The sequence below is a fragment of the Tauraco erythrolophus genome, chromosome 11, assembly GCF_009769465.1.
Source record: "Tauraco erythrolophus isolate bTauEry1 chromosome 11, bTauEry1.pri, whole genome shotgun sequence".
In the NCBI taxonomy this organism is placed as follows: Eukaryota; Metazoa; Chordata; class Aves; order Musophagiformes; family Musophagidae; genus Tauraco; species Tauraco erythrolophus.
This window is the reverse complement of record NC_141475.1, coordinates 22,906,324-22,926,095: the sequence shown is the minus strand read 5'-3', so window position 1 is coordinate 22,926,095 and position 19,772 is coordinate 22,906,324. Positions and strand designations below refer to the sequence as shown.

The following is a 19,772-nucleotide window of genomic DNA, read 5'->3' as shown; positions in this document are numbered from 1 at the left end:
GCTTCATTGTATCTCATTTGTATATTGGGTTTGCTGGAATTTCAAGCAAATAAAACCATTAAGTTACTGCAGGCTGGCTACCAGCAGAGCTACAGCTCTACTTTCATGTTGACAAGGTTATTTGCAGAACAGCAAGACTCATTTTCTTTGACCACCTGTCATGTCCGTTCGTCATATTGCCCATTGTATATGAGCCGTCCAATTTGTGCTTTCTGGTAACAGTCTAAACAGCATTTGTGAGTAAAAATGTGAGCATTTGTGATCTGAAATCTACTTCAAAAACCTACTTAGTGCCATTGTGATGGATGGTGCACTTCACTACTTCTCTGTAATTCATTGGGCTCTGAAGAGGTGACACTGTTTACCCATCACAGTGACAGGCAGAGCAGCCTACAGTTCTGGAGAGAGCTGTCTACTTGGTTTTGAAATAGATATTGCAGCAGTTATGTAAATAATATATCGTAGAGTAGGTCAATCTAAGGAAAGAATGACATACGTGAAATATTTTATTAAAACTTAAATATCAGCAACCTTTTATAGAGTTTAAACCTTTTGTCAGATTGATGAAAATGGGAAAGCCACTCTGCCCAACAGAGTACGTATATAAAGGGAAATTACACTGAATCAAATTTATGAGTTAAGGCTTTGAAATGCGTTGTCAAGCAGTATCAAACCAGTCTCCGAGCGAGTGTAGTGTGGTGAATCTGAATGTGCTGCTCCCTGCCTTCACGGCGCGCGGTGATCGGAGAGCCGAGGCTGTGCGTGCTGTCCCTGGTGGAAGGATGGGCTGAGGAGGGGCGTGTGTGAACCCCCAGAGATCCAGTGTCCTCCTTTCAGCCCCGTATTGGTGGGTAGTGTCAGTGTGGGTGCATATTGCAGCCCATCTGTTCACACACGGTGGTGATCCCCCGAGTGCAGTGAGGCGTAAGTACGGATACGTCTTGGCTGGAAGCGCAGCAGAAGGCTTGGTGTTACTTGGGCTGTCGGGCTGGTTGGTTTAAGGCAAACTGAGCACAGCGAACTTCAGGAAGAAACAAGTGTTCAGTTTAGGTTTCGCAGCATTTGTCTGCTCTGTCCCCTGCTTGTTTTGCAACTGTAAAGAGAAACTCTTAGCAGATGTGATGTTTGGTGTTTTGGGACATTCAAGGACGGACTAATTAAAGCAAAATGAAGATCGTATTTACTTTGTATTTCCTGATTTTCTGCAGTTGTTTGTGTGACCTGAAGTTTTCTTCACCTTCTTTTCACCTTACATTTATTCACTCTTTACTTTATGGAAGTGCTAAGGAACTTTTGGCAATCCTAAATCTGCTTTAATACTTTAAACAGAGATCCTTAGTGTCTTCTGTTACACGACATTGCCTCATGCTACGCTCCGCTCCTCTCTGCCTGTTCAGGGATAACTGGCTGCAGAATGCACCAAATCCATGTTGGTTCCTTTGCTGTTTCTCCATCTTTTCCTTTTTTCATCGTGGGCACTCTCAGCAAGCCCAGCAAAACATCATTTTCCTTTCCTAGACCTCATACACTGAAAGGACTATGTTGGTTCAGGAGCCAGGGGAGGATGCAAGAACAGCACAAGTAGTGGCATGTTCTTGAAACGGGAGTGCATGTGCAGACAGGGGTTTGATGGTTTCATGGACAGAAATGGATCACCCCATCTCCAAGGCAGTTCACCCAACACCCGACCGTGTCTCCTTTGTACTTTGACCCCTCCTCTGTCCCTGTTCCCTGACTGCTCAGACTCCTCCACTGCGTCATGTCACTTCCCTGCCATCATCCGTGTTCCCTGACTGATTCTACTCATTTCTCTGTTCGAAGGGTCTGCTGATTTTAGGCATTTAGACTCCCAACTCAGCCAGTGATCATAGAATCATAGAATGGCATAGGCTGGAAGGGACCTCAGAGATCATCTAATCCAACCTCCCTGTCATGGGCAGGGATGCCTCTCAACTAGACCAGGCTACTCAAGGCTCCGTCCAACCTGGCCTTGAACACCTACCTCCAGGGAGGGGCCATCCACAACTTCTCTGGGCAGTTTATTCCAAAGTTTTACCACCCTCGTACTGAAGAATTTCTTCCTAAGATCTAATCTAAATATCTTTGTTTCGTTTTGGAGGAGCTGCAGACAAGTGAGAATGCTGACTGCATCTTTCTACAACATGCAGAAGAAATTCTCTACATCTGTTGGTAGAATGTCAGCCTGCTCCAGTTCATTTGTTTCGGTGACATTTTTGCAGCTAAATGAGAACCCACTGCAGAGATTAATGCAACCCGAAGCAATAAGACAAGTACAAACCCATCTGTAAAGCTCATTCAGTGATCTTCCCACCATTCTTCAATCTTGGCAAGATAGGAATAAGGAAAGCAGGACTCAGATTGCTGTCAGATCCTCTTTCACATGGAGAGGAGCTTGCTCACTTTTTATCAGTTGCCCCATTTTCTTATGGCTCTACTGAGGTATCTCCTCTCCCCATCCATCCCCTTCTCTCCCAGGTCCTTCACTCTGCAAGAAGATGGGAGTCGTCTTCTCCTCTGCTGCCTGTTCCTCTCCCCCACTCTTTGCAGGCACCCCGCTTGCGTACTCTACTGACCCCTCCCCGCTCTGAAGTCTTTACGGTACTGCGGCACTGTTTCCTTGCATACTTGCAGCTCTTGTTTCTAGATCTGCACCAAAAGGTTACGAGTTCCTCTGGAGGGACAATGCATCAGGAAATCTTTGACCCAACAGCTTGCTTTCATTTGATTTGGTTTCATTGTGCTGGAAATGTGATTAGTGCACCCTTATTATCTTTTATCTTGCCTCTAGCTAATCAGTGGTAATTTCCTTAACAATATTTCTGAGTTAAGATTGGTGTCAGCGGGTTGGTTTTAGAAAATTTTAAAATCTTCCCAGGTTATTTTTATCCCTAGGCAAAATTTCCAAATGAGCCTTCTGCAGCATGCTCACTTGCACATCTTGAATTCCAAAGGCAGAGAGTGCATATAATTCAGATTAAATAATCACAGCATCTCACCCCTAAGCCTTTCAGTCATTTTTGATGGCACATTGGTGCAAAATACCAAGCTAGAGGGAATCTTGATACATGTGTGCATTTAATTCTTTTAGGCACGCCAGTTTAGTTCATTATTATCTTTATTAACATTTTCTGTAATTTCTTCTCTGAAGAGACATGTACTAGCTAAAATGAACCCCTAGCAACTGAAATCAGTTTGCAGATGGTTAGGGCTATAGGTTGAATAACACATACAGACAAATGAGAAGAATCATGTGATTTTTGTAACATTTAGATGTTTTAGAGGAGCTTTATTTATCTTTTATTTATAGAAGAGTTTCTCAGAAACCTCTTCCACAAATAATCATAATTTAGACCACTGCTCTGCATACCAAGTAGGCACATCAAATTTCCAAGACATTCTCACTAAGAATATGGATTTTAGAATAGCCTTGACCTTTAAACAGAAAACAACATTCAACATTAACTACAGCATAGCTGCCACTCCATTATAATTACATATAGAAAGCTGTGAAATGCAATGTGAAGGTTATATAATTTAAGATTGCAGTCAAGGACTACAAAAATGATCATTGAAGTGATGTCCTGCAGAACATCCTGTCAGTTTCCTGGCGTATATCACATAACCATTCATAAATAAAGTTGTACAGTTCCCTAAAAATAATAGTAGTTCATCGTGCACAAAAGCCCAGTTAATACTGCAACAGGATTTTTGCATCGTTGAAGGGCAGGGTTTCAAAGATGCAAATGGCTACTGCTGCAAAACCTTTTCCTGTTTTGTAATTGTGAGTCAATACTGTATTAATATTTTACTAATAAAACACTAGTAATGACCTTAGTAATCATGTCATTAGTAATAAATGATTTTTTTTTGAAATGCAAAAAAGCAAAAGGTGAGGTATCTTGATATCTACAGATGGTAACAGACCACTGAGCACTTTCATGCCATTGCACATGATCAGCTAAAGGCATTTTTTAGTAAGGCCCCTGTACGATATTTGAGAGGGAGCAATGTTGAACCATAAACTTTATTTATATTCCAATTGCATGGTGAGAGCTAAAGGGTGCAGACACTGAAGATGTGGGAAATGGATTTGGTGCTTTATTCTGGTTTTAGTGCGAGTAAAATTCCTATTGAAATCAATGGGAATTACATAATTTTGAACCAGAGTTGAATTTTGTCTGTTATAGTCACTGTGAGAGAATACAAGTGGAAGTAACTTCTATAAATGCATGGATCTCCAAGGAAACATTTTTCTCTTAAATTATTTTATTGTATAATTTAGATCTAGCAAGTTGCAATCCCCTGTGCAGTTCAGTAGTTATCTGGGTTGACACGTACGCGGTTACTCTACTTTCATGCCAGCTTTTTCTTAATGGTGTTTGCTGCAAACCTGAAGACAAAGGTACTCCAAGTCAAGTGGAAATCTTTCTGCCACATCACAAGGCACATTTTGCTTAGGTAGTGCTATCTTATTGGCTCCCTGTAATTTCTTTTACATCTTCTTAGTAAATTTGAACCTACAAACAAAATACCTGTGTGTTTTCCGTTTCAGTTTGCAAAGGCAATATCCTTCTCTGAGGAGGAATTCCAAGCAAAAACCTGCTTCTGCTGAGAGCTGTTTGATTTGGGTTTTAGGGATCTTTTTCTTTTAAAGTTCTCCAGTATTTTGAAGGTTTAAAACTGCCTTGAGGGGATCTTCCTTACAATAAAAACAAAAGTAAAAATTTCCTCCAGCAGAGACACTATAAAGCAAATATTATCAGGTTTTTAGAAATTGCTAGGATGAGAAAAACGACATAAGAAACAATTACAACTGATATAATGAGAACAATAAGAAAACATTTTTGTATTAATATACTACTCAATCCTTGTCCCTAAAACTACTTGTATAACTTCTTTGTTTAAAAAATGTGGTTTCATACATAAACAATAAATAACTGGTTAAAATGCTGCTCGGTTTTATGGATAGTTATGAGTGACTGTAAAATGCAATATTGATTAAACTATTGCTTGTTCTCATTTTTTAGGTTTTTTCTTTGGGAAAGAGAAACAACTCCTAAAATGTTTTAAGGAACATTAGCAATACAAAAGCATCTGTAGTTACAGCAGGTTACATTTTACCATGCCTATACATTCTATACTTGGGAGCACGGCCATAGGATTCTGACCCTGGCAGTCCCAGGCGTCAGTCAGTCATCCATGAGAATATGGGTTAGAATCACTGTAGTGAAATAAATTTTTAAAAATCCCAGCACTTTTCTGACATACTGCACTTGATTATTCCTGAAAATAGAGAAAAAGTCTAAATAACGATGGTGTCTCTTGTGAATTAGAGCTGGCAGCTGAAAAGGATCAGGAGCAACTATTTTAATCTTCAATGCAGCATGATAAATCTTCACCAGTTGAAGCCTTAGCAATGTATTTTATCTTAGGAGTTATCTATATCTACCAGTATAACTCTTACAGTCAATATTGGACAACATTTTGTCAAAATCTTAAACATTAATTTCTTCTAATATAATATTAGCTTATTGAATGCTTTTGTACAGGACTTTTTTTTTCTTGTTCTTAAAATATTTTTAATATTTTGAAATGAAAGCAGCATTGAAAATCCAAAACAAGTCTGAAGATTTTCTATCTGTGTTAGGATGTGCTAATATGAAGTCCAAATATAATCTTTGAAGAAGACCACTTTGAAAGAGTGGAAATAAGTTCTTACTAAAAAAGAAAAAAAAAATCTTATGTGACAGCTTTTAAATGTAATCTAGACTAGTTGATGATAAAGCTGCTGTTATATGAATAATTTGGTGAGGGCAGATTTTAACAGCTTGTCTGACTTCTTTGTTGAAGAGTTTTAGTATAAAAAAGCAAAGGGTGAACCTCTCTGGAGACTACTTTGAGGAATGCTATAAACCTGGACACAGAGCCTTAATAGTAAGAAAGACCAAAAAGCGAAGAAGGCTTCACAGAGAAAACCCTTTGAAGTAAATGTCTTTGGAAAGCCTTTCAGAGCAGGATAAAAAAATGTGCAGCTGTGATACAGCTGGTTGAAAAAATATGTAAGAACTGAATTCTTAAAATTGAAAAAAAGAATTAAAATAATATTTTTTTTTAAAAAGACCCAGTTCCTAACCGTAGGCAAGTCTAAGTTTGGTATCCAGGTGCAGCTGGCAGAAGTGGATTGGGTGTGCATGTCAACTGTCAAAATGCCACAGCCTGTTCACTGGCTGGACTAAAATGTCCCGAGAAAAAGATTTTGTTCAGAATTTCACTTGTAAGTTGGTGAGAAATACAACATTTCTGACTGTGTCCACCAGTTGCAATCCCAAGAGAGAAGTATCTGCTTATAAATATAAAAAAAAAAAAAAATCAGCACAAACTAAACAAAGCTGACAATACATTGGTCTTCCCTTTTTCTAGAATTAGTCATTCCTATTTTTTTTTCTCTCTGATATGGTATCTCTTCCACTAAATACTAATAAATCTCATGTCTAACACCTCATGTAATGAATATTAGTAACAGTGTTTATCTCATTCATTAAGAGGGCCTTAATGGGAATTAATCGTGAGATATATCAGTTCTATTCTCATAATTATTTCTTGTGTTCTTGTGCTCCACAGTTCAAAAAGAAGGTGAGTAATCCATCATCAGCTTGTGACTGGCCCAAGAGTAGGTGTGTGTGAGAAAGAAGATGCTTCAAGGAATTTATCTTCCTTCTGCTGAATTATGTTACCATATAGAGTTAGTCTTGTCTCCTGTAAGATTCATTGCTTCACACTGGTGTCTTCAAGGGGCAGGTAGAGGTGAATAAGGATAGAAGAGGTCTGGCAACAGCTTCAACTACTAGAGAGCAAAGCTGCTTATATATGCAAGAAAGCTCCTGCTGCGTTGTCATCCAGGAGAGATGTTCCTCCTACTTCAGGTCAATACTTGCCAGGCATGATCTTTACTTGGGAAGTATTTTAGAGGATGAAGTAGTCTGAAAAACTAGAAGTTATATTGCTAGCAGAAGAATCGCTATATCATTCTTCTAACCCAAATTTTTATTCTGAAAAAAATTCTAATGTCTTTGTCCATGTTGTTGTTTTACTTACAAAATTCTTACATCTTCAGGCTAGAAGAGAATATTTCAACCATGTGATGACAGAAACTAAAAATCTAGAGTTAGAAATTGTTTCAGTATGGACAGTGTTAGGCCCAGGATCTGATGGGTAAGACTGACTCTTTCAGTTCAGATCTTACCCTGATGATTTTATTGCTGTTATCTTCATGCCGGTAGAGTTACGTTGCCTGAAATAAACTTTCATAACTTTTCCGTTTTCTCTGCAGACAATGAAGATCATTTCTTCACAATGTGTAGTGTTTGTAAAGTGGGTACCAAAAATGTAAAGGCAAATGAGGAAATAGAGGGAACATCTTCAGTAGGCGATACAACTATTGAATATTTTTGATGATGACCATTGTGCTTTCTTTGTCTTGTCTCAAATTTAGTCTTTTCTGTTTGTTGAAATTTGGGAAAAGGACCACTTGATGCTGGAAGATGGGCTGTTAAGGAAATTTGTGGTTGATATGAGAGCACATACTGAGCTCCCTGTTTCTAGTTTCTTTTTGTTGATTGTTCAACATCCTGGGCAGGAGGGTTCTTAACTTTCACCTTAACTTTTGGAAAGACTTAGGATAAAGACAAGCTACTGATAATGCTGTAGCAAGGATACCTGGCAGGGTCCTGTCCTGAACTTCTATTCAATCCTTGCTGTTATTCATAAAAATAATAAATTTTGGAAATGAAGGTTAGTTCTTTCTGAAATAAAAAAATAAAAAATAAATGGTACTGCCATATAGAAACTTTTAGATAACTAAGCAGTGCAGAATACAGTATCACAATTACTGACCAAATGGCAATTCCAAAATACTGAGTGCATTTTTAGAAACAAAACTTGACAGCATGGAACAACAAAGAACTGCTGGGTTTTTTCCTGGTACAGTGTTACTTGAACCACATGCTACATGTCTCTTGTAAGGTAAGTCTTCCTTGTATAATGTTAGATGGTTGAAAAATGGAAATATCTACTCATTTAATCACATAGAGCTGTGATGTTCTCACATACAGCCTTCTGTGTGTTTGTCTTGGCCAATCATTTGAGCCACTTGAATTCATTATTGCTCAAGTGTATTCCCTGTTTTTATTGGTGTCCTTTTCTTTCATCCAACTCTATTTGTAATTTTACAGTGCATCTTTCCCCAATCCTTCTTCTAAAGAGTCAAATTAGAGATTTATACATCTGTGTAATGACTTAAACCAACAGAATTCACATCAGATAGGAAAGATGTCATTTTCATTTCCACAACTGCATGTTTACTTCTCCAGGTTTGATAAAATGCTGCTTTACCACCCAGATTTGTATTTACAGCACTACATGGTTGGGCATCTCCCTCGTTTTGTTCAAGTGCATGATGTTGAGCCAAGCAAGGGCTATAAGTACTCTGTGGAAGAGCATTTGTTATACTGTTGTTATATTTGTTTCTGTATTTGAAAATAGAGTTCTCACTGATATTTCTGAAAGTTCAAGTGTTCTTTTGATGCAGTGGATGACCTCCTCTTGTGCATGCTCATGGTTATCTGCATCTTTGAGGTAGATGTCTATTTTATCTTTCTATATCTCTATACTTGCAGTAACATCAACTTATGTTTTATGTGTTTGGGTAGCAAGCATGCATAGAAGTACAGCCTGTGTATTTCAGTAACCTATGTGTGTACTAGTTAGTTGGGAAACAGACTTCTCATCCTATGAAAATTATGCTGTTTCAAAATGTTTTCAGAATTGTAGCAAAAAGTGGAAACGTGAAAATTGTAAGACTGTTTTCCTGAATGCTGCTGTTTTAACACAACCAGACTAACTCTAAAAATGAACCAATTGAACAAAGTTGAAATGCTTCTCTCTGGGAAATTAATATATCAAACGTGTTACAGTTATAAAATGAAAAGGACTTCCCTGTAACATTTCACTGCGGTTGACACATTGTCTTTGATAGACAGTGTTTGCATTCACAGGACATTGTTCTTATGACTTGTCATATGAGACAGGAGATTAGGTGCAAACTCCTGTTTCACTGTTTTTCACGTTGAGCCTATCAACAGACGGAGGGGCGTGTGCCCAGTGCCATTTGGAAGCCTCTCCTGTCCAGTCGAGATGGATCCGTCCCTACAACAGGTAGCAGTTTCTGCTGCAGCCTGCAGAATCCATTTGTATGTAAAGCACTTCTAGGCACCTTCACTAAGGTGCAAGCATCTTCTCTAAAGACTTAACGGTTGTAGCTACTATAGGAGGGAATGCCCGGGTTTTATTCAATATATGATAAAAAGGCCATTGAAGGAGGAATTCTGCAGCCTCTGAACGTTTTGCTTTCATTCTTCGTGTTCGAGGGTAGCCAGTAAAACGTCCACGTCACTGCAGTCCTGCCTGGAGAGTTTGTGGAGTTCTGACATAATGGGACTGGATTCTGACATAAGGCCGTCTCACTGAAAATTTTAAAGCCAGGTTTAAATCACACTATTATGATTTACTATGTATGTGTGTAGCTTATGATTTATTTTTTTAAGATGTCACATCACAGCTGAACAATTTCATTTTGTTTAGTTTATCCTTAGTCTGTGTAATTTGTCAATGTATGTTTGCATGAATAATTACCTCTGAGTAAGCTAACCCAAGTAGGCTGGCAAATGCAGATTACTGTTTCTTCTTAGGGAAGTGTGATCAATGTGACTTTATGCTTTAGAGACTAATGCTACTAAATATCTTTGCAGTTAGCTCTTATGAAGAGGAGACTATAAATAATATTAAACACATATAAGAACAAATAATTAGAGTTTAAAATTTTGTCACTAGGGAGGTGACAAATAATCAGCACTGCTTCATGAAAGTTTAAAATAACAAAATTTTTGACTAGTTTTAGGTATCAAATTATATCATGTCCTTCGATATTTTATAGCCAAAGCAATGTTCTTAGAGATTTTAAAATAAATCAATACCAACTTAGTATGATTGAAAAAAAGAATGTTTTATTTCAGAATACTTGAAAAACTAGATTTGCATTTAAATCTAATTAGAAAAGATTAAAAAATAGATTTGTTGTTTGGCTATCTCGCTGGATATCATGAAATAAGAAGTTATATTCAAGTATTAGTTTTTTCCTTCTGCTGAAAGGAAACTCAAGGTGATTTGGGATGGGGTGGGGGAAGTATGAAAGAATTAAAAGAAGGAAAATAAAGTTGAAAATAGATATATAGGGAGGAATCTACAGGATGAGCATTATCAACAGGGAACTGAGCTTTGTCAGCTCAGATTTATCTGGAGCTCTGTAACCATAAAACACAGAAGGGATTCTTTTCTGTAGGCTATAAAAAGGCTTCGATCTTAATTCAGTCTCCCTGGGAGTTGGTAGGAAAAAAAACTTGCTATAAACTGTTAAAAGCAAGCCAGCAAACAAGTTAAACCCCAGTGTCTTTCTGATAATACTGAAATGGCAAAAGCAACCTGTAGGAGAAGCTTCAGTAGAGCCCTGCCTGGAATGGAGCTGTGTTAGCTGGACAGATGGGATGAGGGGGAAGAGAGAGCATATCAAATGTGTCTGTGACTGAATTCAGTCTGCAAGACCAGTCTCTATCAAACTGAGGTTAAGGGACATCTTTTGTTCTTCCTGTTTAGGTACAAATAACAGTTTTAGCTGTCATTGTAATGCAGTGTGCAATTTTATGTAATAAAAACTAGATACTAAGAATCCTTTTTGACTGTAAGCTGACACTGTGAGTCATATTGAATTACTCCTGGAATTTTGTTGTATGAGTAGGAATATTAAAGTAAAAAAAGAAAACTTCTAGAGCAAGATGCTAACAGCCATGGAGAAAAAAATGTCATGAATCTGTTTGAAGAGGAGTGCTTATAGGTAAAAACTAGTTATTTAGTGACCCCCCACACACGTATCTTGCTGTGTGGAGCAATATTGAAATTCTGTGATTTAAATCTGCCCAGACATTGTTGGTCAGTTACATCTCTTAGTCTTGTAATGGAGCAAAATCAGCTTCTGTTAATCCAGATATTTAACGATTTGCTTTTTTAGGCTCAGACAGTGCGTTCAAATTCAAATAGCACAAATCATCTCTTTTTGGCTTTCCTCACACAGTTGCCTGGAAATACATTAGGCTATTATTTTTCAAGGCATAAGATTATTTTTCTCGTTGTAGTTTGCTAATAAGACATAAAAAGAAGCTCAAGGATAGGGAATCCTGTGCTACTAGAGATAGAGTCTGGATAGATAGTGTCCAAATTTGGGCAAGAAAGTAGGGGAATTTACTTTCAAATATACAGTTTAGTCATTTGCAAGATATCACAGAGGCATTTATGCATGATTACCTCAAATTTACATGCAAAATTTCCCAGACAGTTTGGGAATGGCCAAGTGTCATAGGACACACAAAGTGCTGTAAGTAACGTTTGCTGCCGGAAGACGGCGTGCTTGGATTTTGAGGCCTTATACCAAATTTTTCATGAAGTAAGTAGAGAGTGGAAAGCTCACCAGGGGATTGCAAAGATAGTGTTATTTTGAAATTATTGTAAACACTGGGGTATGATGTTTGCATGAAAACTGAGTTCTAAAGAAAGGAATTTTTGTTTTATAGCAAAAGCAGCTCTGTAAGAAATTACTCGTTCATGTGAACCTCCCTCCACACACCCTGAGAACTCTCCTCCTAAAAATCTGTCGTCTGCCTCAAATTCTTTCCTGATTTGTTTATATCTGGTGTCGGGTTTGTCTTAATTTTACTAAATGTTGAATTATACCTTTGGTCATACTTTCTCAGATCTTTTGCTCTTCTGACAATGCTGAGCCTAGCAACAGAAAACAGAAAATAAAACTTAACTGCACTTGCACTTGGCTTCAGCAAATCCTTGTCGTGAAGGAGCAGACTGGCTGATCCTCCTCATACCGAGTGCCGTTACTATAAAAGAAACCGGTAATTAGGCATGTTACTTTCTTAGTTCGACCTTCGGTGCTTTGCTTGGACTAGAGACTGTCATGAGATTCATGCCACAAACCCCGCAAACACGGGCTCTGGACAAAGTTTGAAAGATAACTTTGAATATTAACATTTTTGTAGAAATACAGTAAGTATATAAAAGATGGATATGGCTGTTTATTTTGTCTCTGGCATGCTCAATAGGACAACGAAGGAGGCTGGGGTGGTAGCAATCACAGGGAGACAGCTGTCATTCCCTGATTATCAGAGGGATGCTCTAGGCTGAAATGGGAGCAGCAGCTCCTGTCAGAAAGCGGAGCAGAGTTTACACCAACAAATGATTTGGCATACTTGGGCACAGCTCTGTTATCTCCTTTTTTCTTTCCTCCTTTTCTCTAATTTTAGAGAAGAGCTAGTTTTACGTTTGCAGCTTTCTTTGCGTTTGTTGATGTCCAGCTTTGATCTGCAGCCAGCTCGAGTTTACTTTTATGCTCTGCTGAATGCTGCCTTCAGCCTCAATTTCAGAGCTGTGCAAATAAATTATAGTGAAGTGTTTAATTAAAGTTAGTCTCATGTCCTGATTGCAGACTGCCGTCTTCTCAGATACAATTTGCAAATACATTTTGGAGTTTTTACTTTAGGCAGCGTGACTAGTTGAAGGTTATTTACCTGTGATTGATCGTTCATTGGATGTTTGTGTTACCTTTAATTTGTGAACAGCCTGAAAATAGTAGCTGAATGTTGAAGGACAAATAAAGGGCATTGACTTGAAAGAAAGAAGATGATGTAGTAAGCCTGAACAGTCACAGAACTGAGGATTTGATAATTCGAGAATTACATCTGTGCTTTTTGGAGAAATTGTTGTAATTTTGAGGAATAAGCAATCTCAAATATATTACATACATAGCATTTAATATTTAGATTTCTTCAATACTTGGAGTTTCTTTAGGTCATCCATTTCTGACACACATTAGGTGGGTAGGTCATAACTGGCAGGAGTATGAGCATGACTGTGCTACTGCGTGTCAGTCGTTTCCATAGCTGCAGCTTCAAGGGTCCTGACCTCCCAAATAGTTTGTGTAGAAGCTATTCATTAATATGAGTCAACAGATTGGTATTTGGTAAAAAAATATATTCATAATTTGAGGTTACTGACCTGTGGCATGAACAATAGGTAATGTTAAGAAGAGAAGATTTTTCACCACAGCCATTCTGTGCGCTACTTTCGGGTTTGTTTTCTGCATAAGTTTACACCTTTCAGATAAGATTTCTTTGAGATTGCTCAGTACTGACCTTAATTATTCTCTTAAGAAATAATAATAAAACTATTTGCTTAGGCATGATGCTTTTCTGCCCTGGCATTCCCAGCCTTGCTAGAGCAGATGCATTCAAGAGCTGCTTTCTTATCTGCACCGACTCCATCTGCATTTTGGTGGTTGTGAGAAACATCTCTTCCTGGGTGTATTGGCTTTGAAGTTTTTTTTTCTCCTGTGAGTCCTTAATCTTTTTCCTATCTGTGTGTCCTTGGCAAATCAGCCTCAATCTGTCTCTCAGCCAGTGTATTGGGTTCAGATGTATAATAGTTATTAAATTCCTTTCCTTATACAAGTGGACTCAACAATAACAGTGTGATATGACAAACATTTCCATTATCATTTTTGATCTGTTTAACTCAGCCTTTTTTTTTAATTGCCTCAGCATTAGCAAAGAAAGCAAAGTTTTTAAATAGTGTGCCACATCCTGAAGACCCCAGCTGCCACCTGCTTTGTACAGTTAGTCATGCTTTTCCTTTCCAATACCTGTCTTTACTCTTTTTAATGCATGACTGAATGAAGTACACTGTTTTATTCTCTTTAATTTTGGAGTTAAATAGAAGACATTAGGAAAAGATCCATGAGTGTCTAGATTGTGGCATTTTCAGAGTGCTTGTCTTTTTGTGGGGGGGCAGATTTTATCATAGTTTTTGTGATAGAATGTTTACAACTCATTGAGCATCATCTCAGGACTTAGAAACTAATAATATAAGTGTAACATAAAATAATATCCTTTTTCTAAAATTTTTGTTTTATTACCTACACCTACTTCATTTAACGTGTGGGGAAATACTACTGAACTCCATATTGCACATTGCAATTTGTTCCTAAATAGTCGTATCTTTCAAACAGCATAGCATGAAACAATTCAAAGATTAAGTACCTAATTCAAATGGATAAAACAACTCATTGTTTAGCAGTTTCCCAGGTTTAGGGTAAGAGGAGTTACCCTTGCATATCTAAATCAAGTACACAAGTGTTCTTTCTCAACACCTGATAAAAGGACGAGTTCTCTTTTGAACAGAATTATTCTACTGAAGGAAAGTCAAATATGGGTATTTGAGGGTGGGGTACTTTGCTTTTTTAAAATCCAAAATCTGTGAAATGAAGATTATGTCATGTTTTAAGCATTTCTAAAAAATAAAAAAGAAAGAAAATTTAATCTTTATTCATTTTTGGAGGTGTTACGAATGTTGTGACTAAAACAGGACTTCATGCAACATAAATGGGCTGTTAATTTTTCAGTGGATTATTGAGAAGGTAGCAATCTTTGGATTCAATAGCATTCTTTAACATTATTTTAAAGGTGTATTTTTTTCAATATTTTATTTTATGCTAGAAGTAAAGGGTCCCATGAGTTTAGCCTCAGTGTATTAAAACTAAAACTGACTACTCTGAGTTTGTGTTGCAGTTCTGTATTTGATGACATGTTGTTATTAAGTGTAATGCAAGATATTTTACTTTTTATTACCAATTTTACTAAAGTATTCAAGTGTAGAAGAAAGGAAGAGGTAGAAATAATTTTTGAAACTATTGTTATGGTTTAATGTTTACTTATTCGTTTCTGGACAGTACTGCTGAAATATTACAACTTTGTTGTAAACTATTCCAGTGGGTCATTGACTTCATTTGGGAGGGGAGGAGCCATGTGTAGCTTTACTCAAGAGAAGATTTTATTTCTTTTTTTGTCATTTTAGCTGAAGTTAGATCTGAGATTAGCTGTGCAAACGTCCAGCTGCTGTGCTGCATGTGATGTTAAGAGAATGTGATAACTTACTTTGCTAGACACATGCAATATTTTTACCCATAGTTCCCAAAAAGTTAAAATTAAGGGTCAAAGATTTGTGATAAGAACCACTTGAAAATATGAGTGTGCAAGTACCCCTAAAGTTCAACAGTAACAAGAGGCTCAGGTGATACTTATTTTCAGGCAAGTGCAAAAGAAAGACTTCTATTATATTGAGCTTTGACATATCCTTCATGTGGAAGATGTGTGATGAAAGCACATGTAACTCTTTGTTATATTATACCCAGCTGCTTTTTCATTATGTAATGACTTCTTACATGTACTCTCAATGTATGAATGTATTTAATAGCTTTGGCATTTGGGCTTGCTTTTAACGTTTGGAGCAAAGAACATGGTTCGCGGAGTGTTTGGGGCAGCAGGGAGTCGAGTTCTGGTTCGCATAATTAAAAAATGAGCTGTGCTTTTGTAGGGCCTTTCATTCAGCCTACTCTTGCTGAGCTGCTATGTTGGCTGGGAAAGACCAGTGAGCAGCTCTTGCAGATGCAGTTTGCATCTATAAATTAAGTAAGAACATCCAAGGGCAGTTGCTAAATGCATTAATAATTGTGTAAACATGTAGTTTTGTTGTTTACAGAGCGGTGGATAGCACCCTGGAGGAGCAGCTAGCAAAAATGATGTGAAGAGAAGCAGCACATGAATGTAGATGGGCAGGGATCTCATTGTCACAAAGGCATACTGTAGAAGCAAATGGTTTGATACTTCATTATGTTGTATCTTTATGTATTGATTTTGCCTCAGGAAAATTCAGTGTAGTTTCTCCCACGCGAATGATGAAAGCTCTGATTTTTGGTTTACTTGAGGATAAGTGAGAAAGGCATTGGGTCCAAAGGAATTAGATGTCTCCCCAGAAATCAGCCTAAATACAACCTCTCAAGCCTTAGGAATTTTGATACTCTAATAATTATTGCACTAAAGTGTATCTAATTGATGTGTCTGTAGGTAAAAATTAAAATAAAGACGAGACCTACAGAATGAGGTAAAATTTGTGTGAACATCAAGAACGTGCACTGATTAATACCTTTTACTCATTTGAGGTGAACTCTTTATAACCAGAGACATCAGATTAGGTAAAATATAAAATAACTTCCGATAGTATAAAAACTACTTCACTTGATTATGAATTTTCTTATGAAATAGTTTTCTTTAGATATTAAATACATATTTCAGAAGAAACTGTATGAAGCACAAGATTTTCTGTTCCTGCATTTCAGTATTTGGTGTTAAATCTGATGCTTGCCTGTTCCAGAACTGTTTTATAACTTTGTGTGACCTTTCTAAATACTGGGTTTGTACAGCACTGATGACGAGTTACAGACTTAGAAACTTGTTAACTTGAAAATTAAAAGAATACGTTTAAGACGACGGGAACCTTGGCAAATTTTTTTTATGATTTCAACTGAAATGTTGAGGTACAAGCTCAGATAAAATACTGATATGGTTGTATAAGGGTAAATACCTTCCCTAAAATACCCGTGTTCAGAAATCTAGTAAAATTTCACACATCCTACATCTCCAGAACAACTGGTGCTAGAATTTAAACAGTTTGTGTAGAGATGGCCAAAATTAGAACTGTTGCCTTTGGCAATGAATCCATACTTAAGTTACCAAAACTGAACTGAAAGAGAAACTTTTCTATCTTGTACTGCTCCTCTTATTTTAATTTTTAAACACTCATGTAATATTCTTGTGTCTTCTTGTATTTGTGTTTTGTGTGAACACTGTGTAGGGATTTAGAGGTTCCAGAATGTCCTTGATGGTGTCCTGAATGCTTCATAACATTCTAAAATAATAATGTACAAGACTGATTATCCTCATACTTTGGTCTTCACCAGAATTCATTGCTATAAATGTGTGGAAAAAAATTCCCTTGGTCATTCTTAAATTATATGTATCTATATATACACGCACTAAAAAAAAAAAAATCATGAAAACACATCTTGAAGTATTTTTCCGTCATTACCAATGCTTGACATTTAATAATTTTAGACCTTTACTACATATTACTGCAGTGTCCTAATTGAAGAGTTGAAGATCTTCATGCTCTAAGCACTTAATTTTGTTGAAAGTGACTCTAAATAATTTAAAAATATGTATTAATAGAAAAGTTTACGCATCAGAAAGATATAATCTGATATCACTATGGTTATCTGAGTATAATTCTTGAATAACTGATGGATTAAAAGAAAATACTTCAATAGTTAAGGTATTCTGCTCAGGAATTGTGAGACCACATAATAAAATGATATATTGGTAGCCTATATATTAATCTGTATATTTTCATACGTGACCAATATAATCATTCATTCATTTTCTGAAATGCTTTACAAGACTCTGATTCCTTTTAAGAAAACTAGCAGAGGTAAGTTAGTATCCCTTAAGTGGTTTTAAATACATTCCTGTAGCTAACGAGGGGAAATTTTCATCAGAATCGGCACCCCTTACTATAACCACTGGCGAAAAAAATTGATTTTTTTTAATCACAGCTAATGAATTTTGAATGAAAACTGAAAAGACATAAACTTATCTGTCAGATGGAATTCTCAAGCTCTTTGTTATTACAGGTGTTCCTGATTAGGAAGTGGGGGTAAGGTAATTGCAGAACTCTGCTCAGGTGCTTATACTTATGCAAAGAACTTTATTTCTGTGGAAGGAGCACCCTCAGTGATGCATGGTTATAGGTGTAGCCTGAACTTTGTCTTCTCTTTGCAGGCAGAACTTGTTGATATACAGTATGGCACCGTGGAAGACTTGATCCGGATTCAAGCCATTACAAACGTAACCAAAAAAATTGCACTTTTGAAGCTAGGACAATCACCTTTGCTGTATAAGGTTAGTCAAATGCTCGTTCCACTTCAGCTGAATAATTTCTTTGATTTTTCAGTTTTAAAATACCACAACTAAGGACCTTCCCATTCTTTCCCAATAAGTCAGGATTTGCCAGCATTCAGATTCTTCCTTAATACTAGCCACTTCGATCCGTGGTGCCTTTTATGTGTCGTAGTTACTTGTTTCGCCCCGGTGGTATGCTGTGTTTTCTCTGAGTGTACTATAAGCCTTTTGGCAAATAAAGAAATCCCTAAAAGAAATAATAAAGCATGAGGGGTGGGGAAAAGGGAAACTGAGATCAGGAGCAGTTGGATCTGTGTCTGCTGATAATGTACATACAATGCTGCGCTGAAATCCTTTGTTTCTGCATAGTTGTACGTAGTGCTTGGCCTGCTGGCTGTAGTTGGAGGGTGCTGTGAGGAGGCAGGACACGGTATGTGCTCACCTGACCTCGGGCTCCTGTGGCTCTTTCCAGTCCCCCTGGGCTGTGCCTAAACTCAGCACTTTGGACCTTGCTGCAGATGGCTGCTGCCAGCACCGAGATCGCGTGGTTGTAACCGATAGAGTGCACTATAGGAGGACTGATGTTATTGTTGATGGATTTGTTTAAGACATCACATCGTAACCTGATTTCATCATGGCATAATATATCCCTGCTCTGTGGAGAAGGTGCCTTTGCCTTCTTGGTTCTTTCTGCTATCCTTACTGCCTTAGAGGGAAGAAAGGGACTGCGATTGGGAAAACAGCGTTTACTTCTGTGGTAAGACGTGTAAGCAAACTACCCTAAGGTACACAGATAGCTGTTTATTCCCCCTTCCATTAATGGTCTGTCACTTCTGTAAAACCACTGGGATTTCCTGATCTATGGATGGGTTACCACTAGTTTAGAATGAGAACCATGTTTTTCTTCCACTTCCTCCTTCTTTGGTTGCAGCTATGTGTGAGGAGGGCTGCGTACATGGGTATGTGTGTGTCTGTTCTTTCTCCTCCAACTCCAGCGCTGGCAGAGAGCGCAGAGATGGAGCTCGCTGGTCCGCTTGTACATTACACGTAATAGAGACTCCACATATAAACCCTATTTAAACTCTAAATGTCAAGTAACTGCCTTCTATTGCAAATATTTTATAAACAAAAATGCTGTTTTGCCTTTCAGAAAATACACTAGCCCAATAAATATTTAAATAATACATTCCCAATTCACAAAAGCAATTATAAAAGAACAGTGACTCCAGATCTTATAATTAAGAGAATCAGGATCTGCTCTGTTGGCCATAGAAAGCACAATCGGGACCACAACACAGGTTCAGAAAATAACTACTTAATATTTTTTTCTATAGGAATAACATTTGTCTCAATAAAAATGCCATTTTCAACTGAGTAGCTTTAGCTGTTTATTTGAATTATTTAGATGCAATCTAATTACGCCCGTGAAAGGTCAGTTATCATTGTTGGAACTTGGCTGTTGTGCATCGTTTCCACCAATAGATCTTATACTGCATTTCACTGCTAACTGACAAAAAAACAATGAAATAGCAATTGGGGCTCATAAAGTAGGGATTTGATAAAGATGCAAAGTTTGCTGTAATAGCACTGTCTAAAGTGTCTATGAGATGGACTTTTTACCAACTTAATTTGTGTTCCTGTAAGCATTTACTGTGTCTAAATTAGCAAGTAGTGCAGCCTGAAGGAGTAGGACAAAACAATTGGTGCTGTTTAGTTTGAGTTGGCTGTAGTCTGGTGCCAATAAGGAAATGCTAATTGATGGCTGAGGTGTATTAGCCACACTTCTGG

The 19,772-nt window shown here is 37.4% G+C and overlaps 1 protein-coding gene across 1 annotated transcript in view; it reads left to right on the top strand.

The window, feature by feature from the left end:
* NAALADL2 (N-acetylated alpha-linked acidic dipeptidase like 2) overlaps positions 1–19,772 on the top strand; it is a 263,692-nt gene that overhangs the window by 50,624 nt on the left and 193,296 nt on the right. The window contains exon 4 of the mRNA XM_086618639.1: positions 17,865–17,984. Coding sequence (XP_086474765.1) covers positions 17,865–17,984 — 120 coding nt within the window. The remainder of the gene's footprint in view (positions 1–17,864; positions 17,985–19,772) is intronic.